The sequence below is a fragment of the Schistocerca nitens genome, chromosome 8 (genome assembly GCF_023898315.1).
Source record: "Schistocerca nitens isolate TAMUIC-IGC-003100 chromosome 8, iqSchNite1.1, whole genome shotgun sequence".
Lineage (NCBI taxonomy): Eukaryota > Metazoa > Arthropoda > Insecta > Orthoptera > Acrididae > Schistocerca > Schistocerca nitens.
Genome location: NC_064621.1, coordinates 235,506,831 through 235,532,478, shown reverse-complemented (window position 1 = coordinate 235,532,478; position 25,648 = coordinate 235,506,831). Strand labels below are relative to the sequence as shown.

Sequence of the window (25,648 nt, the reverse complement as noted above, 5' to 3'; positions counted from 1 at the left end):
CCCTACAGCACAATGGCTGGACAGTAATATAAACAATACTGCTCCCAAACTGTTAAGAGGAATACACGTAATACTCCCTGCCCTCAGCCCCTTCTCTCCAGCAGCCCTTTAGAGACAGAATCATGTTTAATATGAAGCAGTCACTTAAGGCAACTGTAAGGGGTGATGGGACAACATCGAGTGCTACATCTGGATCACACATCTATTTCACAAAGCTTGACAGCAGACATAATTTGTAATTATAATTGTCTCGAAACAGAACAAGAGAAATATATCTTGGGGACAAAAGTAATATTCATAAAAGATGAGTGCAGGTAACTAGTTGCAAAGATAACTCCGACCAATTAGCCAAATGGTATTCAGTGGGATTAAAATCATGGATGCTAAATACTCTGACTATGTTTAACTATTTAACTTTTTTTGGAACTTTGCATGATCAACCACAATTCATAAAGATTATTTAGAAACCAGAATCAAAAGCTCAGAATTAAGCTACATTCTGAAAAAGACACACTAAAGTATCTTCTGCATGAATAGAAACAGAGCAACTAACATACAAAAAAAAAGTTCTAACGACAACGAAATTCTGAAAGCCGGTAAACTTTATAGCTTTTGTTTGACTCAGTGAAACTAATATGGTACTGCAAACAGACACACTACATTGTCTAATTTTTGGTTGTACTACAATTTATATTATTCTGTGACAGAAATAAGTGTGTGTTGGGTGGGGATTGGGTTGTTGGGGGAAGGAGATCTAACAGCGAGGTCATCGGGAATAGCGAAGGACAGGAAAGGAACAAAATTGTTAAGGCTTTTGTGGCCACTTGTTGACAAACTGCCTATTGGCTTCTGTCTTGGGTTCTTTGGCCGACGTTCATCTAATGATTTTTCTGACGTTTCGCCAGCACGAGTGGCTGGCATTGTCAAAGCTTCACCCTCCATTGCCGGTGGTGAACTGGAGGCGAGCTCGTGGCCGCAGACTATATGTACCTGGCGCGCCAATGTCTGAGGGCTTCTCCGCGGTCATTTCCGGTGCGGTTCTCCTCTTGCTACCTGCGACGGTCGTTCGCTGCAGTACGGGAAGCCAGGATCCGTTTAGCCTTAAGGTAAACGGATCCTGGCTTCCCGTACTGCAGCGAACGACCGTCGCAGGTAGCAAGAGGAGAACCGCACCGGAAATGACCGCGGAGAAGCCCTCAGACGTTGGCGCGCCAGGTACATATAGTCTGCGGCCGCGAGCTCGCCTCCAGTTCACCACCGGCAATGGAGGGTGAAGCTTTGACAATGCCAGCCACTCGTGCTGGCGAAACGTCAGAAAAATCATTAGATGAACGTCGGCCGAAGAACCCGAGACAGAAGCCAATAGGCAGTTTGACAGAAAAGGAAGTCGGCCATGCTCTTTCAAAGGAACCATCCTGGCATTTTCCCGGAGCGAATTAGGGAAATCATAGTAAACCTAAATCAGGATGGCCAGACGTGGGATTGAACCGTCGTCGTCCTGAATGCAGGTCCAGTGTGCTAACGAATGTGCCACCCCACTCAGTCTAAGTGTGTGTGTTTTAATGTACATGATGAATCATGTCAATCACTTTCCGATTAAAGTGTTGTACTAGAACCGCCCTCCACTCCCCCTCCCCACAAAATCTTGGTTGTGGTGACAGACTGATTTGTAGTGCAACCCGAGGTCTAGGTTAGGTCAAAAGGAAAATCTGGTTGCGAACTGGTGAAGGTAACAAATGTGAAAGAAGACAAACAACGGTTGTTGTTACACACTGACCAGCAGTGGATCTTAATGTTTATGTCCGCGCCATATTGAAAAGTGCAAGGGGATCCAATACGTAACTTTTACCCACTTTCCTGTCATCATGACAGTCCCTATACACTTGGGAATCAGTTTGGCACACAAACCCTGTATCACCCGCATAAAATTACGAGAGTTCTTTGCAAATTAAATCTGGCACCTCATGAAGACAATGACAAGGGATAATCTCTGATGTGCAACAGTATCATTTCAAAATCTATTTTAATCTGTCAACCAAATTATGCATGCGATGAAAGGTCCTGGACAGGCCTTTCATTTCAGTAATACACCATATTAAAGAAATTGTTTTTGGTGCAATATGTTGTGATAGTCGTGCATGAGGGAAGATAATGGTGTGTGTGTGTCAGCTATACAATAAGCCTACATAATTTTGGTGCATAGAAATTGTTCCCTTACAACAACAACAGACTTTAATAATAACTTTAGTCCGTATTTGACTAGCACGAACAGGGCGAGGTCCTCTCTGGTGGTTACTGAAAACAAGCACTATTGAAATTGGTTGTTTCTCATCTTTACTGATTTTATATTATCTTCTCTCCTTTCGCATTTACTGACATCATGACTACTTAATATTCTCTGGAAAAAAAAAAAAAAAAAAAAAAAGGTTGAAAGTTGAGAAAAATGCTTAGTGACTGCCTGAGGTTGAAGATCAAAATTTGCACTTCAATAAAGCCCTGCCTCTTGTCTTTATCACTCCCACATTCTGACCTCGGCATTTTTCGTCCACATATTGCCATTATTGACCAAGTTTCCAGCATGCTCAGAGCATGACGTTTTTCCTACACATTCAAAATTTATCTCATTCCAAATTCACTTTGCAAGATAGCTACAGAACTGACTGTACCAGATTTTGATTAAACATCAGAATCTCAGCCTACTGCAAATTCAAGAAGTGGGGATATCTAGTTAAAAGTGTTATGAATGAATGTTATTAGAAAATATCACATTCATTGTGTCATTTGAATCTCTCATATGTACTGATACATACCAACATAGCTTTGGTGAACAGAATAAACGCTGCTCCTTTATCCCTCCTGATAGCGTGAGTATTTGTGGAACAGTTTAAACAAAAGTTAATTATCCAGTTTCCAATGCATCTAATTTGCACAAGGCAGGACTGGATTTTTGATATTCTTGCATGCTCAACAGCATATATCGTCTGCAAAAAAGAATTGTATGTGTACATATTATGCAATGCATTACGAACATTTTCGGGTACTCATTTTTTTTCGTAAATAATCTGATATCAACCGATGGAATTCTGAAGGAAAAAAAAAAAAAAGAAAGAAAGATAAATATTACCTCCTTGAAAAATTTATCGGCTTCCTCATCGGCATTCAGACCCAGGCTAGCAATAATAACGTCTTTTATTTCTGAACTCTGAGTGTCGATTGTGACATTCAAACACTTACATGAAATGAGCATTGCGAGCTTTAATTATATTCGGAAATAAAAAACTCAAACAAAGAAACCACACGTCACGTAGGCCCCCTAGGTGGAAACTGAGGCACTTCAATATAATCAACAGATTATTTTGTTTACAGACGCATTGAGTACACAACAAAGTTTTCCTTCGGTTACCAACCCAAACTATACATCAAAGTCAAATCACTCGTTCTGAAACTTATCCAAACTTAAACAAAATTTGTATCCACAAACTCTCGTGCGACCGCACTCAGCTGAGGCACTGAGATTTATTATTTTGGATGGAGGGCGCAAGTGGCGGCGGCCAAAACAAACACTACACACAAGATTTCAGTACTTGTATTTTACAAATCTGTGTTGGAAATATGTTGACAATTAATGTTACGGTGCCATTTAATAATTAAGACCATACTAAATTTACTCATTGTACACACATAATGCTGTTATGTTCAATTTACGATTTCAAATTGAATTTGACTGTTTCCAGAATAGCCAAATTTGACCACTGTATTAGCTAACATTAAAAGAAACCAAAGCAGATAAAAACGCCTGATATAAGACAGCTTCGAATCATTTACAGACTTGGAAGATATTTCGCTTCATTCTCAAACTATTATAAACTACTTATTGCGATTTATGAAGTGGGAAACCCAACAATTGCCAAGTAAGGTTGGCAGTTTAAATGTTTGGCTTTGCTAGAAGGCATGACGAGGAAGAGGGAAACTTGCATTAGAAGTGGAGGAAGTACACGTGCCAGTGTTTGAAGTTTGTGCAGACAGACCTTATAAAAATCGTGACGAAATAGTTTCACATCTAAATGGTATGATAACTGTTTTATTTAACGATCTCGACCTTGATAGATTTGCGCCTTCTGCATCTGCAAATAGATTAGCAGTCATGTTCCCTATTCCTCCCCCAAATTCAGTAACAATACGGGATATTATACTGTTTCGCAGTGAGTGCCAGTTATTCACTTGACCTGTAATTCTTCCTAACACATACGTATTTTATTGTAGTCACTGGAAAGAATGGTTTATATTTCGGAACGGATGGCAGACTCTGCAAGTACATTTTTCCATAATGTGCTCACTCCGAACGCACAACAGAATTTGGCTGCTAGAAAATATTATGATTTTGCTTATGTCCCGTAATAGTGGTTGGTAGTACCCGAATATATGTACTGGTGCAAAAATCAGAGGATGGTTGCGGGTGAGTGCCACGCGTCAGTGGGGTCATTTGCGGGTAACAAGACGAAATATATATTAATTCATACGATATTACGACTCAGTCATGCACATAAGCGCCGCTATTTTTAAACTTTTGGATTATAAAAGATGAAATATACGGAAAGATGGTGCAGACACTCTCAGCATGGATGATATTATCGTGTGTTGAAGTTCTGGTACAACGTACAAAGGGCTTCACGCACTAATCTAAGAAACACCGACCAAATGGTGTGTTTATTCTTGAAATATTTCTTCATGTGTTAGGTGGCACCGGTTATTTCATCGATGTCGTAGAAAAACTAATGATAAGTTAAATCACAACTGTCAATAAGAACATGAAAGCAACGTGGAGAATACTGAAATAGCACTGAACGGCCGCAGAATTTCAACCTGCAATTTGGGGATAGTGGCAAAAAGGTTTCAACAGCGTATCAATTAGTTAGTAGTACTGACATGACTTCAATCTGTGGACTGGCTTGTTGTAGCTGTCACTGGTAATATGTAATGTCCAAAGCCACCTCACCTCTACATAGGTCCTGCAATCTACATCCAGTTAAACCTGCATAACTGTAGTCAGGCTGTGGTATTTTATACCCCCCCTCCCCCCCCCCCCCCCACACACACACACACTCTTTCTAAAACTTCTCTGCATTAGGCCTACCAAATTGACAGTTCCTTGATTCTGAGGAAGTGTCCATACAGCCATTTGCCTCTACTTTGGACATCACCAGTTACGTTGCTGCCCAAATAGCAGAATTCATCTACTGTTTGTTGACCCATTTTGTAATCTAATTTTGTGTAACATGACTATTCTCTAAAATTTCTGGTTTTAAGACACAATCCCTTTTGTTTAACTTGTAATCCAAAGCCTTTGATCTCTCGTTACAGTATTAAGTTGTAATTAGTAATCCCTGAAGTTCTTATTTCTTCTCTAAAAACATTGCTTATTGTTCAACATTTGGGTCTTATAAATTTTGGATAGGCTGCAACACTGGCTCACTCCTTTCTCAACTACTGACTGCCTTTCATGTCCTTTCACATTTGTACCTGCAGTCTAGTTACTGTAAGATATGTAGATGACCTCCCTATAGTTTATCTCTGCTAACTAAAGAAAGTATTTTGAAGTGCGGCACCTTTCCAAAAGTATAGCAGTTTTCACACAGACAAGCCAATATATGTGTTCGTGGGCATGAAGCGAAGCAAAATAAGCACAGGTTCTCTCAACTTTTTGAGAGATTACTACATTTTGCACCTTTCCCCCATCTTATCTGCATTTTTAATAGCTTGGACAGATTTTTTTTTATTTTCTCTTTCTTTACTCAGAAGTCAACAATGGTCACACACCCAGAACAACAAACACTTAAAGAATATTGAACTTAGCAAGTCAGAATCTAAGCAGTGTGCTCTGGTACATATCATTTCATGATCTGAAAAGCAGCAGTCATTGAATGAGTTTAGTGCAGATCTTGCTATGTCATTAATGTAGTCAGGTATTCTAATCCACAAGGTCAAAATCAAACAATGGAAAATCCTGGATGGAATGCAACATTACTATGAAATATACAGTGATACAGTGTGGCTTCAGCTGCTAGAGACAGCTATCTCGTGTGGGTTTGGGGGGGGGGGGCTGTCGTCAATTTTTGACAAACGCTTTGTAAGCCGAATGCTTAGATGTGATGGTCTTTTTGTTGTGTGAGTGAGTGGCAACTTTCATAGTATTAATCCAGAAGGTAAACAATCCTGCATTCAAATCATTTCTGGAGAAGTATACACAAAGGTCAGTATTGAGAAAAAGTTATATACAGCCATTTTATGAGAACGTTTTAGAGAAAGTAAGAGGAAATCAGCAAACGTGAAGTGGAATACATGTTACGAGAAAGTAACGATTAGCTGCAAAGATTTTGAATGTGTTGCTTGTTCCGTTACCTAGTGAATGGGTAAAATCTATGCTTTTCAAAATGTACCAACTCAATGCATGCACGATAAAACAATCGTTCCGCAACTCGTGTATGGACCTGTGTTCAGGGGGAGACATACAGTGTGAAAAAGTTGGGCTTGTGGTGTTTGAACAAGCACACTACATGCTTTTGGCTTTCCAATGAATAAAAGGAGTGTACCCCAATGTCAACTATATGACATGTATTTCACATGTCCTGCACTGTGTTTGTGACAGTATCAGGGAAAATTACTGCACAGTAAATTATTTCATTGCTGCTCTGAAGGCAATTCTGTTAAAGGCTCCTAGTTGTCAATATTTGTATTAGGAAATACAGGGTTCCACCTTCCACATTTACTTGTCATCACAAGGTGGGGTACTTGGATAAGATACAGTTTTCTTGTGCAAAAGCTTTGATAAAATGAAACGCTGCGTATGTGCCCCAGACTTGCTGGACACAGCAGCTGTTAAGCAGGCCCAACAATTAGTCAGCAACAACGACTTAAAGTTAGAACTTTCTGCAGCGCATGGTTACAAGTATTTGTCTGATGTGATTCAGAGTATGGAAGAAGACATGGAGTAGCAGGAACAGGGGGAAAAATTTGATAAGTGTTAGGATCATCCTTTATGGAATTGATAAAGACAAATTCGAATTAAATTTGAAGAACAATCTAGATATGGAAACCTTTGCAACCTGACTGAACGTACTTCACAGATGCTGACAAGATACTATGCACTCATTTCTGTAGATGTCGAGCCAAGTTTCTCCGTATGTAAGGAGCAATTTAGCACAAAGCAGATTAGTGTCAAAAACATTGAAATGAAGTATCCAGTATAACAGAACCTTATAAAAGGAGCAAAGAAAGTTAATGTAGCTGGTTTAAACCCAAATAAAGTAATTTCACCTGCATCATTTTGTGTGTATTTTCAGAACCTTCCCCTCTCCCCCCTTTTCTGACCATAATTTTCATCTTAAAATCCTTTCAATATTGATAACTTCAGAACTCCAGATAGTGAATTTCAGTCAACATTTCTATATCTGAAAGTGAATAAATGGGAGTTTACTTTTTTCAGTGCACCTTCCAAGATAATTCATATGGTAAGTATTGCCCGAATTCAGATTTGTCTTTTCCACTGTCAGCATCTACCAGTCCTTCCATTTTTGTGCAAATAATTCACGTTAGAGTTTTTCAACTGTGTGTTTATGTTCTTCACGAGTCTCTAATTCTCTGAATATCAAAGAAGCAGTCTTCAAAATTACTAGGCAGAAAACTCTCCAGTGAAACTAATATAAAGCACGCCAATGAATTAATAAATAATGAATATTTGCTGGGTGTCTACTTTAAAAGTGGATTTGGAATCGGCCTGCTCTTTGTGTACACTATGTATTAGCAAGGGGAGTGCAAATAACTGTATCGCTAAGGAGATTAGTTTCATGCCAGAAATAAAGAATACTGCATATCTAAGGAAATAAGTTAGTAGATGAATGTACATATTACAGAAAATACAAATTTATATTTAGAAAAGGAATTAAACAAGGTAAAAGAATTTACAGTAATAACGGTAAAGGAAGTTCCTGGGTGGAGCTATATACAAAATTAGGGAAAGGCAACCACTAACCTATAGAGACTGATAAAGTGAAGCTTACTATCCTGTTACAGTAATTGTAATGTTAGGTAAGACTATACTCTGAAATTACTTGGCACCTGGGCTTTCAAGATCCAGAGTTACGATGTCTAGACAAGTACTGTCTGCAGGCAGCCATCACAGTGCTCTGCTCTCTGTGGCACAAGAAAATTGCTTTAAAGTCTCTCCTACAAAAATCTACACTCATGCTCATAAATTATGATAATGCTGATACATGGTGAAACAACACTGGTGGGCAGTTTACGGGTTTAAATTACCTCTGGGTATGACCATGTGGTGCATTTGACCTGCGGTCGTCGCACGGTGGCGCTGGCAGCAGTCAACATATGCAGAGGTGTGTTGGTGCATGTCAGAGTATGGTGCAGTGAGTGAGTGTGCAGATGTTTTCAGACGTGCTAATAGTGACTGTGTGCTGAAAATGCCTCAAAGAATACATATTGTGATGACGTTATGAGGGATAGAATACTAGGGCGACTGGAGGATGGTCAAACGCAGCAGGTCGTAGCAAGGGCCCTCCGTGTGCCACAAAGTGTGATCTCAAGATTATGGCAATGATTCCAGCAGACAGGAAACATGTCTAGGCACTACAGAACGGGACATCCACAGTGTATAACACAACAAGAAGACCGATATCTCACCATCAGTGCCCGCAGACAGCCACGGAGTACTGCAGGTAGCCTTGCTCGGGACCTTACCGCAGCCACTTGAACAGTTGTCTCCAGGCACACAGTCTACAGACGACTGAACAGGTATGGTTTATTCACCTAGAGACCTGCAAGGTGCATTCCATTGACCCCTGGTCATAGAAGAGCCCGTAAAGCCTGGTGTCAAGAACACAGTACATGGTCATTGGAACAGTGGTCCCAGGTTATGTTCACAGACGAGTCCAGGTATAGTATGAACAGTGATTCTCCCTGGGTTTTCATCTGGTGTGAACCAGGAGCCAGATACCAACCCCTTAAATGTCCTTGCAAGGCACCTGCATGGTGGTCATGGGTTATGGTGTGGGTTGGGATTATGATGGTGCACATACACCCTACATGTCTTTGACAGAGGAACTGTAACAGGTCAGGTGTATCGGGACATCATTTTGCACCAGTATGTCCGCCTTTTCAGGGGTGCAGTGGGTCCCACCTCCCTCCTGATGGATGATAACGCATGGCCCCACCGAGTTGCCATCGTCGAGGAGTACCTTGAAACAGAAGATATCAGGCAAAAGGAGTGGCCTGCTTGTTCTCCAGACCTAAACCCCATCGAGCATGTCTGGGATGCTCTCGGTCGACGTATCGCTGCATGTCTTCAAACCCCTAAGACACTTCAGGAGCTACGCAAGGCACAGATGCAAGAATGGGTGGCTATACCCCAGCAGCTGCTCGACGACCTGATTCAGAGTATGCCAGCCCATTGTGTGGCCTGTGTACATGTGCATTGTGATCATATCCCATATTGATGTCGGGGTACATGTGCAGGAAACAGTGGTGTTTTGGGACTGTTTTCTCAACTTATCACCAATACTGTGGACTTACAGATCTGTGTTGTGAGTGTTCCCTATGTGCCCATGCTATTAGTGCCAGTTTCGTGTAGTGCCATGTTGTGTGGCACGACATTCTGCAATTATCCTTAATTTATGGGCATGAATGTAGTAAAAAAGAAAAAAAAAAAAAATTGGATTTCATATATGGTATGGATCTCTATAGTGTTTGTAAGCATGTCAAGAACCTGTTCTTAATTTTAATTAGGACTGCAATAATGTTAGTGTTTTTGAAAGAAATGAAATTTTCCTATACAAAGATATGGTATTATCACATAACATCAGAACTACTGAATCACTAAAATGCATTTGTTTACCACGTTTGCCAAAATACTGTGCTCATTAACAGGTGTTTCCAAGGCTGCATGTCACATTGTGTTTGCTATGTATAAGGTTCCAAAACTGGCGTTTCTTGCAGATTTGTCAATATTTAACACACAACAAGCACAAAGTTCATGCTATAAAAATCAAGTAAAAATTCTGAATTTGAATATGGTATAGACCTTGACTGTGTGTCTAAGCATGGTAAAAATCTCTTCTTAATTTAATTTTAGTTATGGCCAGAATTACATTTCTTCTTCAATTAATTGAATTTTTTCTGTTCAGAAAAGTTTTGTACCTGATGATTGGGAGGCACAATGCTTTGCACTAATAGAAGTGGTAACACGGTGGGATTCCACAATGCCAGGCTCCCATGGGTGTATTACTAGTGGAAGCATTGCAACCTGCATACTGTCAAATGTCAACTACCGTAAATTGGATAATGTTTGTAAACATAGGCTTCTGCAGCCGTTGTCACAGTCAATAAAATTCTTCTGTGTGTGAGGCTGCATTGTCAACCATAACATTCCGATGTTTCAGTGCCTATTGCAAGATGCCTTCCTCAGAAGGTGTGCTGCTAACTGCTGAATGAGCTCTAGTTTGGTTGCTTATATACTATGAAGGGGCTCTGTCATTGAATATGAGGGTGAGGAGGAAGGGTATTAGGTGTTCTTTTATTGGTCTTTGCATTGCATGTTGTCATTGGCGGAAATAGGTGTTTTCCATTGGAGTTTCCTTCATTGCATGCTATTGGTGGAAATCGGCGAATAGGAGGGGGAGAGGGGCCTCGCCACTCTTTGGCGGGTTCATGCTTGGTTACCACGAGGCCCCAGCCTTTGCTGCATTTTGTCCTCTTGCTGTTCTTTTTCCCCTCCCTTGGGGAACATGTCTGGGGTATTATTGGGAATGTTCTGCATTCTGTCGCTGACCTGCGAACAGTCTCAACTTTCTTTTTGGCTCCCTTTGCCTTTCTTTGTTTCCCTTCTCCTCTCATTCCTCCACTTTGGCGTTTGAGGATCCTCTTTTTTTTCTTCTTCCTCCCTGTGTGCTCCTGAAGGCCAGCCCACGCGTCTGATGCATAAAAGTTGACTGGGTAATGCATAATTCCCAGCCCCGGGCTGACAGGTAGGTTTCACACGCACCCCCTGGTACAGGCCAGCTCCAGGGAGGGGTGATGCTTGAACTGTAACCTTCCCAGATTGCCCATTGGTCCCTCAGTCAAACCTGCGGTGTGAACAATCACCTAAGGTGGGTGCACCCTCTTTTGAAGGGGGGCCCCTGTTGGAAGGAGCGCGCCATCAGAGACGCTGGTAATTGTGGGGGATTTCCTCGTGATGAGTCACTCATCCTTTGCGTTGATGAAACGTGAACTTAATTATTCAAAGACCCTTCCCGCTACACTGTGGTTCCATGCGGTATCACGTACTGAAGACGGTCAGTCCATTGCCATCGTCAGTCCGTTTATTATTCGGAAAGGTGTTGATGCCATTGTTGGCCCTGTGAAATCCTGCTCTCATTTACGGAATGGCACTTTGCTTTTGGAGACGGCTTCTGATTCTCAAGCTCAACAACTACTTGCTGCCTCACTTCTGCACGGCTACCATATTCTTGTCGAGGCATACATAACTTTGAATTGTTCCCATGGTGTTGTTTACACCAGGCTGCTTGACGGTCTAACTGATGCTGAAATACAATCTTACCTCTTTGACCAGGGTGTCATTGCCGTCCATCATGTAATGAAAAAGGTCGATTCCTCCTTGATGCCCACTCGTGCTCTTTTCCTCACCTTTGATAGGATGGTGCTGGCTGTACATTCTGAATCCGATGTGCTGCTACCAGTTTCATCGGTTCAATCACACAAGAACATCTTGCCGACACCTTGCCAAATGTGTAACCTGTGGCAGGGATGCACATGAGGGCAAATGTCCGCCTTCTCCTCTCCGCTGTATTAACTGCAATGGCGGCCATGATGCCTTTTCCTGGGATTGTCTTATTGTATTTAGGTGAGCGGCCATTCAAGAGATTCAGGTAAACCGCCCAGTATCTGTCTAGTCGCAAACCCTGTGTTCTCCTGTCTAGCACTTATAGTTCAGTTCTTGTTACCCCTCGCTCCATGAAGGACATGGCTACGAAGACATGCAACATCAAATTTGGCTCTGAGGTTGTGAAGTCACCCAGTGTCAAGGTAGCATCGCCGTCCCGCTGTACAACAAACTGTCAAACTCTCTCGTAAAGGGGCGAAGCCACCAGCTACACAACCTGTAGGCGAGAAAAGACAGAAGTACTCCCGAGAAGACTTCCTCTGTCCCTCCAGCCAAACAACACTCAATTCTTCCTATAACCAGAAAGGCTCGCAGAAGTCCGCTAAAGACAAACTATCTTCTCCTTCACCAACTCGAAGATCTTGCTCGACGGTGTCGCCACGTGGTCACTTAGCCTGGCTGACCTATGTCTCGCCGATGCACACCACCAACCGTTTTTCAGCATTGGACTCCACCGACCGACCGCACAAGCACGCCAGTGCTTCTTGCTTCTGTGGACCCCATGGAGCAGGATCCTTTTGCTTCTGTGCCCTGCAGTAGCAACTTCCCACTGGCTGTCCCTCGGCAGCCCCAGAGTTGACACTCCTACATCTCTTCCTCCTCATGACAGTCCTCCAATGGAATGTTCGCAGCCTGTGGTCCCCCACAGAGGATTTACGGCAGCTTCTAGCATCGCAGCATCCCATTGTGCTCTGCCTTCAGTTGCATCCTCAAGACCACTTCGAGCTTCCACATTACTTACCGATCCGTTTTGACCTTCCCCCTGAGGTCAGCATCCCATCTCATAGGGGCTTCGTGCTGCTTATACGAGATAACCTTCATAGTCAACCCATATTCCTGACTACCCGTCTTCAAGCTGTTGCCATTCGCCCTTTCCTTCTCCAACTGACTTTCTCCCTCTGTACCATTTATGTCCTTCCATCCTGCGATGTCACCTGGGGAGGCTTCCTTCAGCGTATTGGACAGCTACCTCCACCGTTTTTGCTACTCGGTGACTTTAATGCGTATCATCCCATTTGGGGTTCTCTCAGGACCTGCCAGAGAGGTGCCCTCATTGCTGACATTCTTAACCAACTCATCCTCTTCTGCCTTAACACTGGTGCAACCACTTTCCTTTTTGACTCCTCGCACACCTATTCCCATATGGACCTATCCTTTTGCACTGCCCAGCTTGCCCATAGTCTTGAGTGGTACATTCTTTCTGACGCCTACTCGAGTGACCGTTTCCCGTGTGCTCTCCATCTGCTGAATCCTACCCCATCCACATGCATGCCTAAATGGCAGCTTACAAAGGCTGACTGGCAGCTTTACTCCTCCCTGTCGACCTTTGCAGAACAAGATTTCCTCAGTTGTGTTGAGCAAGTGGACTATCTCACCAATGTTATCCTTACTGCTGCAGAACGTTCCATTCCTCGCACTTCCTCTTTACCATGTCATGTCCCAGTCCCTTGGTGGACTGAAGTGCGTTGCGACGCAATTCGCGTGTGGAGACGTGCCCTCCATGTTTTTAACTGCCACCCTACACCGAAAAACTGCATTCATTATAAACAGACACGTGCAAAGTGTCGTCGAGTTCTTCAGGATAGCAAAAGAACTAATTGGATTTCATTCACGAGTTCTTTTAACAGTTCCATCCTTCGTCTGTCATGTAGGCCAACCTCCAGTGGCTCTCTGGAACCAAGATCCAGATGTCATTGTGGATCTTGTTGCTATGTCCAACACCTTGGGCCACCATTTTGTGGAAGTTTCAAGCTCTTCCTACTATCACCCTGCCTTTATCCATAGGAAACGAGTAGAGGCGGCTCGGGCAATACCCTTCTCTTCTCCGAATCGTGAATGCTACAATGCCGTCTTTTCTACGAGAGAGCTAGATAATTGTCTCAGTTCATCCTGGTCCTCCGTCCCAGGGCCGGATGCTATCCATATTCGGATGTTGCAGCACCTCTCTCTTGCAGGCAAGCACTTTCTGCCTAACACATACAACCGCATTTGGGCTGAGGGCACTTTTCCTGGACGTTGGCGTGAAGCCTCAGTCATAGCCATACTTAAGCCCGGTAAGGTCAGAAACCTTCCTTCTAGCTACTGCCCCATCTCTCTTACCAGCTGCATTTGCAAGGTGATGGAATGTATGATTCGTGTTCGGATGGTGTGGTGGTTCGAATCTCGCCATTTACTCATGAATGCACAGTGTGGATTTCGAGTGGGGCGTTCTGCGGTTGACCATCTCATTACTTTGTCCACCCATGTCGTGAATGGTTTTCTGCGGAAATCCCAGACTGTGGTCATGTTTTTCGATTTGGAGAAGGCCTATGACACCTGCTGGAGAACTGGTATCCTCCATACTCTTTACACGTGGGGCTTCCGTGGGAGCCTGCCCTTTTTGTTTTTTCAAGACAGAGTTTTTAAGGTGCGTTTGTGTTCTGCCTTGTCAGACACCTTTAGTCAGGAAAATGGTATGCCTCAGGGTTCTCTCCTAAGCGTAATTTCTTTGCTGTTGCCATTAACCCTGTAATGGTCTGTCTCCCACTGGACGTCTCCAGCTCCCTCTTTGTCAATGATTTTGCCATCTATTGCAATTCTCCACGGACCTGTTTTACTGAGTGGCATCTTCAACGCTGTCTTGATCATCTTCACTCCTGAAGCATTGCCATTGGTATTCGCTTTTCCACTGACAAAACCGTCTGTATGAATTTGTCGTGGCACAAATGGTTTCTCCAACCATCTCTACATCTTGGGCCTGTTGCCCTTCCGTTCATTGACACTACGAAATTCCTGTGGCTCATGCTCAATAGGAAACTCTCTTGGTCCTCCCAAACCTCTAACTTAGCAGCCCGATGTACGCAGTCCCTCTGTGTCCTGCGTGTCCTCAATGGTACTTCTTGGGATGCCAATTGAACCACCCTCCTCCATTTGTACCGGTCCCTTGTCTGTTTGAAACTCGACTATGGGTGCTTTGTTTATGCATCTGCACGCCCATCCCTTTTGCGCCGTCTCAACACTATCCATCATCGTGGCATCCGTTTGGCAACGGGCGCCTTTTACACCAGCCCGGTTGAGAGTCTGTATGCTGAACTACCACTGTCCTACCACCATGACTTTCTTCTCAGCAGTTATGCTTGCCGTTTGTCTGCCACACGTGGCCCCACTTCCTACGCCTCCTTCTGTGATGGTTCCTTAGATCGTCAGTATGGGGCTCATCCCTCTTCTCTGTTACCTCCTGGAGCCTGCTTTTGCCACTTACTACAGAGTTTTAACTTCACACTACCTGCAACTTTCCCCATGGGTGTGAACCCTTCGTGACCTTGGCTTCGTGAAGCAGACCATATTAACCTTGGCCTTCATTTGCATCCTAAGGACACTACTCCAGCCTCGGTCTATCACCTTCAGTTTCATGACCTTTGTGTGGAACTTTAGTGCTAGTACCTTTGTATACACTGATGGCTCTCGGACTGACCGTGGGGTCGGATGTGCCTTTGTCATTGGCACCTGTGTCTTTTGATATCGGCTTCCGGCTCACTCCTCAGTATTTACAGCCGAGCTTTTTGCCTTGTATCAGGCCATGGAGTAAATCCGGCGGCACAGCCTTCGCAATTGTGTCTTCTGCTCAGACTCACTCAGTGCCCTCCAAAGTCTGTGTGCGCTGTACACTGCCCAACCCTTAGTGCAGCGGGTCCAGGAAAACTGTCACTTGTTCACTCTTGGTGAAGCCAATGTCATGTCTCTGTGTGTCCCTGGTCATGTCTGTCTGCCAGGAAATGAGACTGCTGACGCTGCTGCAAAGGTTGCAGTCCTCGTACCTCAGCCTGCGAGTACTTCTATTCCCTCCCATGATCTCTGCATTGCCGTCTGTCAGGAGGTGGTGTGCCAGTGGTCCTCCCTTCACAGGAATAAGCTTCGGCTTATTAAGCCTCTCTCAGCGCCTTGGACGACCTCCTGTCAGCCCTCCCATCGTCATTTGCTCAGTGCCACTGAACTTTCACTGTGTATGCATTGCGCCCAAATTTTAACTGTCCGCCACTACCTGCTAGACTGCCCGTTTTTTTACCAATTTATGTTCCATCTTGGGTTTGCCATCTGATTTATCAGCCATTTCAGCAAATGACGCGCGGGCTGTTGCCCGCGTTCTACTTTTGGCGAATTCCATTTAATTTTTAGTTTTCGATCTCCATTTTTGTATGGTGTTTCTTTTTTTTCCCACATGTTCTATAGTTCTGACTGTGGCGCATGAAGATATTGGCATGGGAGGGTACCATGCAGTTGCTCATGGTTGTGCTAAGAATTTGTTTGTATGCCTTCCCTTCAAAGGCGAAGTAGTTATGCATTAGAGTGTAGTTAGGTGTACGAGGAATGAAGTAATGGGTTCGGAATCTGCAGGTTGTTGGGAGAGGTAGTGTTCAATCGCGGCAAGGCCATGGGCATGACAGATGTTAGTGTATTGAGTAGGGACTTAGGAGGTAAGAGTGGAGAGCCAGTGGCTGAAGTGTTGGTATCTTTAGTGTAGGAGGCTAGGTGTGGGACAGTTGGTTGCAGATCTTGGTCAGCAAGGGCCAAGAAACACCCACAATGGAGCACCTAGGATTGTTACGTTTGTGGCTTTTGGGGAGCATTTAGAAGATGGGTGTGCAGGCTGTTGTTGGGGTGAGTAGTGAGCTGCATTCATGGGGGAGGTTCTGGGAAGGGCTTAAGGATTTCAGCAGGGACTGGAGGTTATGTTGGACATCTGAGATGGGGTCACTTAGGTAGAGTTTGTATGTGGAGGTGTCTGACAACTGGCAAAGACCCTCAGCCAGGCAGTCACTCCAGTTCATCACATCAGTGGTGGAACTTTGGTCTGCCGGAAGGATGATCAGGTCAGGATCTGTTTTTAGGTTGTGCAGGGCAGTCCTTTCTTCTGCTGAAAGGTTGTTGGGGGGGGGGGGGGGGATCTGGGGAAGGATGGTGAGGCCAGGTTGAAAGTTAGGAATTCCAAGAAGGTGACCAGGGGTGGGAGGGTCACTGTTGGGTGGTTGGTAGGAATTGGGACAGGCAGGGTTCGATGCTAGGATTGGATTGCCTTTGGTTGGAGGAGTCAGTGGCAAAGAAGTGTTTCCACTATAGGGAATGGGAGAAGGAGAGTAGGTCTTTCACAAGTCCAGCATGGTTAAACATGGTAATGGGGCTGAATGTGAGGCCTGTGGATAGGACTGAAACTTCTGTGAGACTGAGGATTTTGGTGGAGAGGTTAAAAACATTTTTCTGGGATTGTTTTGACTTTGAATTTTGTGGAGAGTTGGCAGAGGATTTTGGAGGATGTGGTAGGTTGAAATGGTCAGGTAGGCAGTGTCAGGGTGCTATGAGGGGTTGGCGAGGAGGAACACTGGGAGTAGGATTGGGGTTGGATAAGTGGTTGGGGTTGGGTTGTTTGAGGGAGGAGACCAGACAGCGAGGTCATCGGTCTCATCGGATTAGGGAAGGATAAGGAAGGAAGTCGGCTGTGCCCTTTCAAAGGAACCATCCCGGCATTTGCCTGGAGCGATTTAGGAAAATCATGGAAAACCTAAATCAGGATGGCCGGACACTGGATTGAACCGTCGTCCTCCCAAACGCGAGTCCAGTGTGTTGGATAAGTGGTGCCCCAGGGCAGGAGCAGGATTTCAGCAGGCTAGATGACTTGTGAAGGAGGTGTTTGGAATGTTCTTGTAGGTGTTGGGGTGTCAGGATTTCAATTTGGGTGATGAGGTATTGGTAGTGGGGACTGCATAGTAACAGTATTTTGTGGAGGGAGTGGAGGGTGTTCAGGGATGCCTGTGCCATGGAGACCCCAGTGCAATAGATCCCTGCTCTGTTTATCTGCATTAGTTCAGAAAAATTTTCCTATCCCTAGCCAAAACCCTGTCCCATATCCTGTTCTTTAAATGTTGCCTAAAATATGGAATCCCCCCTTCTGGATCACACTCCTTGTTTCACAATGACCTTCACCTTTCCAGATTTCACCAGTCCCTTTCCCTCCCAAACCTGGTTGTACAAAAACATGTCTCCAGGTCACCCCTCCGAAGCCAATAGTGTGTGTGTGTGTGTGTGTGTGTGTGTGTGTGTGTGTGTGTGTGTACGTACACCATTCCCCGTCACACTACCCCTGCCCAATTTGTGTCTGCTAGTTCTACTCTCCCACACGAGCTACCAGGTGCTTCCCACCCCACCCCACCCCACCCCACCCCCCGCCCTCCAGTCCCCTACCTGCCTCCTGCTTCTGTCCGTCCCCCACCCCACCCCACCCCACCCCACCGCTCCCCACCTCATACCGCCCTACCCTGCACCCTGACCTCACCCCTGTACACTCACTGTGGGCCAGGAAAGAGCTAGCAGTTGACTGCATGTCTCTCCTACAAGCTTGAAAAAGGAATTTCATTCCAAAAGCTAACAAAGCTCTATACCTTTTGTTTGCATACCTATCGACAAAACTACTTCATTTATTCCTATATAATTCACATATTTATTAAAAAAATAAAATTGGCAAATGAAACTTCCTGACAGATCAAAACTGTGTGCCGGACCGAGACTTTAACTCGGGACCTTTGCCTTTCGCGGGCAAGTGCTCTACCAACTGAGCTATCCAAGCACAACTCATGTCCTGTCCTCATAGCTTTACTTCCACCAGTACCTCGTCTCTTACCTTCCAAACTTAACAGAAGCTCTCCTGCGAACCATGCAAGACCAACACTCCTGAAAGGAAGGATATTGCGGAGACATGGCTTAGCCACAGCCTGAGGTATGTTTCCAGAATGAGATTTTTCACTCTGCAGTGGATGTCTCCGCAATATCCTTTCTTTCAGGAGTGCTAGTTTTGCATGGTTTACAGGAGAGCTTCTGTAAAGTTTGGAAGGTAGGAGATGAGGTAGTGGTGGAAGTAAAGCTGTGAGGATGGGATGTGACTCGCGCTTGGATAGCTCAGTTGTTAGAGAACTTGCCTGCGAAAGGCAAAGGTTCTGAGTTCGAGTCTTGGTCTGGCACACAGTTTTAATCTGCCAGGAAGTTTCATATCAGCGCACACTCCACTGCCGAGTGAAAATCTCTTTCTGGAAACATCCCCCAGGCTGTGGCTAAGCCATGTCTCCGCAATATCCTTTCTTTCAGGGGTGCTAGTCTTGCATGGTTCGCAGGAGAGCTTCTGTAAAGTTTGGAAGGTAGGAGACGAGGTACTAGCGGAAGTAAAGCTGTGAGGACGGGACGTGAGTTGTACTTGGATAGCTCAGTTGGTAGAGCAATTGCCCGCGAAAGGCAAAGGTCCCGAGTCCGAGTCTTGGTCTGGCACACAGTTTTAATCTGCCAGGAAGTTTCATATCAATGCACACTCTGCTGCAGAGTGAAAATCTCATTCTGAATATTGGCAAATATGAAAACACAGCACAGGTATTTAGACACATTAATACATATTTGAAACGAAAAACATACTGTAAATGCATTTCAGCACACCTCCCAACATACATGATCAATGCAATCAATGCTTCTACTGTATTTCATTCTAATTGTCTTATGTCTGTTCAAAGTAGTGTAAACTTATGGTCAGTGTTTCAGTAAACCCTCCAAAAGAACTTAAAACTTCCAGTTTGATGTGAATACTGTTTTGTAATTTCTTGATGGACCTATGAATCTTATGGTTATTTCAGTGGGAAAAGCTAATCTATTTCTAAAAAACCTTTATTTTACTTTTGAGGACAAGTTAACCTATGTGAAAACAGTACAGATTGTCTAGGAAAGCCAAAAGATATTTAAAGTGCAAGTTAGACACCACACTTTATGTATTAGATTAATATCACTAGAAATAGATGTAGGGAGAGTCTACACTACAGATTATGTAAATTTTCAGCGAGATAATAAGCAAACACAAGAAATAACAGTATAGATATTCCTCAAAGGAGTTGGTAGTACTTAACTTCAGGAGATGAAGTGTGTAGTACTGCTTATAGACACAGATAAAAATAAAAATTAGACCCTCCCGAGCCTTTAGAACTAATAGTTTCTTCCTAAAGAAAGGTGGTTGACTACCTTCCGCATTGCCCTGAAATGAGAAATGTCCTACCCACTATCCTCCCCGCCTCTCCCACAGTGGTATTCTGGCACTCACCTAACCTACGCAATATCCTTTTCCATCCCCACACAACCCCTGCTCCCAATCCCATGCCTCATAGCTCATATCACTGTAATAGATCTAGATGCAAGACCAGTCCCACATGTCCTCCCACCATCACCTGCCCCAGTCCGTTCACAAATATTATCTGTCCCTCAAAGGCAGGGCTACCTGTGGAACAAGTCATGTGATCTACAAATGGCCACTAACAAACTGTGGCCAAGAAACAACTGGACCATCCTGTTTCTGAACATGCCACCCAACATGACATTCTTCATTTCAGTGACTGCTTCACAGCCTATGCCATTTGGATCCTTCCCACCAATACCAGCTTTTCTGAATGGTGTAAGCAGGAACTCTCCCTGCAATATATCCTACATTCCCATAACCCTCCTGCCTTCAACCCTTGTTAGTCATTGTCCTTACCCATCTAGCCCCCTTCCCTGTTCCAATTCCAGCACTACACAGCCCTTGATTCCACCAACGCACCCAATCTTTTTACTCCCCCCCCCCTCCCCCCTGCCCCCTCTACCATGCCCTCTATGTAACCTTCCGACTGCGCTTAGCTGCCCTTCCCTCTCTCCCCCTCTCACCTGCATCATGAGCCCACTTGCAGCACTTCATCATCCCCCGCCCCTACCCTGCTATCCCTCCCTCTCCCTGCCCTAGCCTCTTACTCACTCCAACCCGGTTGCCTCTCCCATCATGCACTGCTGTTCATAGTCTGGATTCATCTACCAGAGACTATGGTCATTTGTGTGTGAGAGGCATGTGTGTGTGTGTGCATTGTCTTTTTTTGACAAAGGCCTTGTTGGCCAAAAGCTTATTTTGTGACAGCTTTTTGTTGTGCCTATCTGTGACCCATCATCTCTGCTGTATGGTGAGCAGCCACTATCCTTTTCATAATGTAATTATGTTTTCACTTTAAACATAAATAATAAACGAGTTTACTATGCTGCAAACACAAAGTTTTTAGGCTCAAATATTGATTGTCCGTTGACCTGGAATGAACACATGAAGATACTGGCAAAGAGAACAGAATCACTATATTGATTGTCCGTTGACCTGGAATGAACACATGAAGATACTGGCAAAGAGAACAGAATCACTGTTTAATGTCATTATATCATGAGTGTATATAAGCTGGAATCTGGTAACACTATATCTACATACATAATTTGCAAGCTGACAATTAGTTCATGTATCGCTGCCAGTCATTCCTTTTTGTCTTCCAGTCACAAATGGAGGGAAGTAAAAATGTCTTGTCTCTATGCCTCCATAAGAGCTCTAATTTCTGGTATCTTGTCTTCACACTCTTGACATGAGACACTTGATGGCAACAACAGAGTCGTTCTGCAGTCAGAATAGCAAACATTGGATCTCTAACCATTCTCAATAGTGTTTCACAAAAAGAATATTGTCATCCTTGCAGTGATTCCCATTTGAATTCAGAGAATTTCAGTAATATTTGTGTGTTCGTTGAAACTACCGGTAATAAATTTAGTAGAATGCCTCCGAATTACTTTGAAGTCTTCCTGTAACTCATCCTAGCTGGGATCCCAAACATTCAAGCAGTACCCAAGACTTATTCACACAAGTGTTCTATATGTGGTCTCCTTAGTAGATGAGCTACCCTTTCCAAGAATTCTCCCAATAAACAGATATCAACCATTTGCCTTCCACACAACTGACCTTAAGTGCTCATTCCATTTCGTATCACTTTTGAACGTTATGCCTAGATATTTAGTCAGTGTGGCTGTATGAAGCAACACATCACTAATACTGTATTTGAACATTGCAGATTTGTTTTCTCCTACTCATCCGTATTAGCTTCAAGTTTTCTATATTTAGAGCTAGCTGCCATTCATCAAACCAAACACAAAGAATGTCAAAATCAACCTGTATACTACTACACATACTCATTGATGACACTATCTTGTACATTGCAGCATCATCGCCAAGCAGTTGCAGATTGCTGCTTACTCTATCTGTTAGATCGTTTACATAGGTAGAGAACAAGAGGGGCCCTGCCACACTTCCCTGGGGAACTCCTGGTGAACACTTGTCTCTGATGAACTATTCCTACGTACTCTCACTTCTTAGCTATGGGATTATTTTTTGAGGATCTGAAGCTTTAAACATGGACACAATTTTCCAACAGCAGAAAAGGGCCGTCAGAATATTATCTGATTTTTGAAATTTATGTTTCTGCTCTTAACATTCAGTTTTACATGCGAATACAATGTCAGCAAAGTACAATTTACAGCATTACTTGTGGACTCGGAGAAGTTTCTACAGTTAAATAATTAAAGCAGTAGGACAATAATTCATTCCATAGTGTAGTTTGGTTCATCCAATTTACTGCTATACTTATTTTTAAGGCAGAGTGTTGCTTACACTATCATTTATGTTATACCCAAGATATACTATTATTTATGAATTATCCACTGTTTAACTCACTTTTTAAAAGTATCTATCTTCAACACCATAACATCATTTAAAAGTTCTGCCTCATTTCACTTTCACTATGAGCCTGAAGACTCTTTTTGTGTTATTTTGGCAGACCCCATCCAAAAGTACTATTCCACAAGACTACAAAGAATTAAGGTATAATGATAGTACATATAGACTGGATGCTACATTTTTTAATTTTGCAGACATTGTCAACTTGCTGCTTCCCTAGAAGTTGGTAATGTATGTACAAACCCAAGAATTTACATCCTGAACAGGTTTCTGACAGAATTTCATCATTCGCAATATTTTTTCTATCTGGACCACTTAAATTAAAGTAAATAAAATATACAGGATGTAAATGGTATAAGGCGCCAAAATTATACAGGTGGTACATTTCGGTGTGCTTGACAAAAAAGTTTAATGACATTTTATTGTATCATGTACTTTATTTTTGTATTATTAAAACCTAATGTTCGTAGGATAGATAGTATACGCATTTCTGTTTACGTAGTCAACTGACAGTACACGGCGTACCAAGCTTATTGCCTACAATGACGGGGCGACCAGAGAAAGGCAATGAGCCGACCAGAGGATTGAAATCATTAGACGTGTGCGACAATGTGGTCCGATAATCAGGTGGTACCGAAAAAAGGAATGTAACGGTTTTTGGGTTGTCAAGAATGTGTAATTCACTTTACGTGAATTGAATACAACCAGTCTGTTTCTCAACAAGTTGATAACGAAGGTCATAGTAGTATTGACAAGCTAATATCAAACACAATGTATTTCCATTAGTACAAATTCAATCAATCACCAACTAGATAGTTGTGCATTAATGACAATCAACTGTTTCACCTTTTTACGGCAATGCCATAACGAATACTAAATTCACATTATCTTCCTTCTGTACAACATCGTAACGAAAAGAAAACCCATTACTTCATTTCCTCTTACACCAATACTACAATAAATGTTCGAAATAACCACCATTCGCTTCTACACATGCTTCAGTATGGCGAACCCAGTTTCATCGCACTCGTTCACACACGTGCACGTTGGCCTTTATGGTATTGGCAGCATCTAAAATCTTCTGCATCAATTTGTCCACATTATTTACTGGCTTAGCATAAACAAGTTCCTTCATATGGCCCCAAAAGTAAAAATCCAGTGGATTTAAATCAGGGTTGCGTGCTGGTCATTGAAGTGGACCTGAACGCCCGATCCATCGTCCTGGAAATCGACTATCAAAAAATCTGCGTACTCTGTGACCAATGTGGGGTGGAGCACCATCGTGAAGGAACCTCATGTTATGAAGTATGCCTAACGGAATGTCTTCTAATAACGTTGATAACAATGTTTCCTCTAGAAATGTTCGGTAATAGTTACCACCCAGTCAAATGTGCAGGTAAAACATTGGACCCAATTATGTAATTATCGAGCATACCCGCCCACACATTTACGGAAAATCGTTGCTTAAAATGTGTTGCCACTACGTGGCGAGGATTGTGTACACTCCACGTGTGCACGTTATGGAAATTAGTTATTCCGTCGCGAGTAAAACACGCTTCATCTGTGACGAGTATTTTGTTGACAAAATCATGCTGCGCACTGTGTAACAAAAACCACTCTGAGAATTCATGTCATGGAGGGAAATGTTCTTCCAATGCTTGTGCGTGTTGAATGGGGTAAGGCCGCAGACGCTTCTCTTGCAAAGTGCGATGAACGACAGTGTGCAATATACCCACATGGCGGGCGATGCTTCTACTACTCTGAGAAGGATCCTCCTGGATGTGATCCAGAATTCTTTCCTCAGCTTCCAGTATACGATCAGCGCGTTGTGGGCCTCTGCCTTCTGTGCGGGGCAGTAAAGAGCCAGTATCTCTCAATATAAGGAAATTAAATATGTACTCGTCAGTTGTATTCTGTCATGATGTAACAAAAACGGAAAGCATATCAGAACAGAAGATACGTTTTCCATACGGACAAAAATTTACAAAGGTGCAGATAACTACTGTACTTTATTAAGATGTAAATGCATAATAATCGCATACAAGTAGAGAATTACAATGACACAAACCTTTGGTGTACAGCAGCAAGTGTCTTTCGTGCAGGAATTCGTCGTTGTGGGAAGCGTTCTCGATAAATTCGTACAGCTGCCCTCACAACACCTTTTGCCTCGCCATAAATTAAATGCATATCGCATAGTTCAGCTATAGTATATCTCCTTTCCATCCTAACAGTTAACAGAGTTGCAATAACATCTGCACAGGTTACTCGCATACTGTCATCACTCTGTGTATTACAATGACGCAGCCACTCAGGCTGCAGTTGCCTACGTGTTTGATTTACGCTCGCGATGTCAATACGCGCAGCGGGCAATAACAGGAACCGATTGCTTATGCACGTGCACGGCCAAGTATCTACTTTTCCAAAACCATTATCCTGAGATGAACTGTTTTTTTTTTCTTCTGGGACAACCGTAGGAAATATGCAAACATCTTAATAGACTTTTTTGTCGAGCATTGCGAGATGTGCCATCTGTATAATTTTGGCGCCTTATACCATTTACACCCTGTATAATCTTTATTCTCTATGCTAACTTGTGCAGTGTCTCTTTCAAAGAGAGCTATTGCCTTTTCAGTAAAGTTGTGAATTTCCTCAATAAGGCTAGACTCACTGTCTGCATAACAGACACGAGATGTGTCATCAGCACACATAGTGATCAGATGCTAATTACCAACAGAATTTGAAAAATAATTTACACAACATATGAACAGGGATGAATCTAAAATGGAGCCCTGAGGGTCACTAAAATGTATACTTCTTGTTCGTGACCATCTTGTCACTAGTACTTCTCAGTTATCATCTATAATTTCTTTCAGTTGTTGTCTGTCAATTACATTTGTTTCTAGTAATTGCATGAGATTTCCAGTGATTCTACTCGTCACAGTTTCTGATAAGATTGCATGATGATGGGGTCTGTTGAAAGCTTTGGCAAGGTCCAGGAATGCTCCTGCTGCTTGAGACTTTTCATGAATTTTTTTTTTTTTTTTTTTTTTCAGGTACATAATAGACAAATTGTACTATTGCTGATGGGGTACTCGGACTGTTATTGAAACCCTCAGTAAACTCCCCAT

General features: G+C 43.2%; 2 protein-coding genes across 2 annotated transcripts in view; one reads left to right on the top strand and one right to left on the bottom strand.

Annotated features, from left to right (window-relative positions):
• The window catches only part of LOC126199250 (uncharacterized), a 48,375-nt gene extending 44,803 nt beyond the window's left edge, over positions 1 to 3,572 (bottom strand). Inside the window, exons 1-2 of the mRNA XM_049936045.1 lie at positions 3,125 to 3,572; positions 2,811 to 2,981 (exon numbers count right to left, since the gene is read on the bottom strand). Coding sequence (XP_049792002.1) covers positions 2,811 to 2,981; positions 3,125 to 3,247 — 294 coding nt within the window. The 5' untranslated portion in view covers positions 3,248 to 3,572. The remainder of the gene's footprint in view (positions 1 to 2,810; positions 2,982 to 3,124) is intronic.
• A 286-nt stretch (positions 3,573 to 3,858) lies between these two features.
• Positions 3,859 to 25,648, top strand: part of LOC126199249 (leucine--tRNA ligase, cytoplasmic) — a 168,122-nt gene continuing 146,332 nt past the window's right edge. Inside the window, exon 1 of the mRNA XM_049936044.1 lies at positions 3,859 to 4,067. Within this exon, the coding sequence (XP_049792001.1) occupies positions 4,065 to 4,067 (3 nt within the window). The 5' untranslated portion in view covers positions 3,859 to 4,064. The remainder of the gene's footprint in view (positions 4,068 to 25,648) is intronic.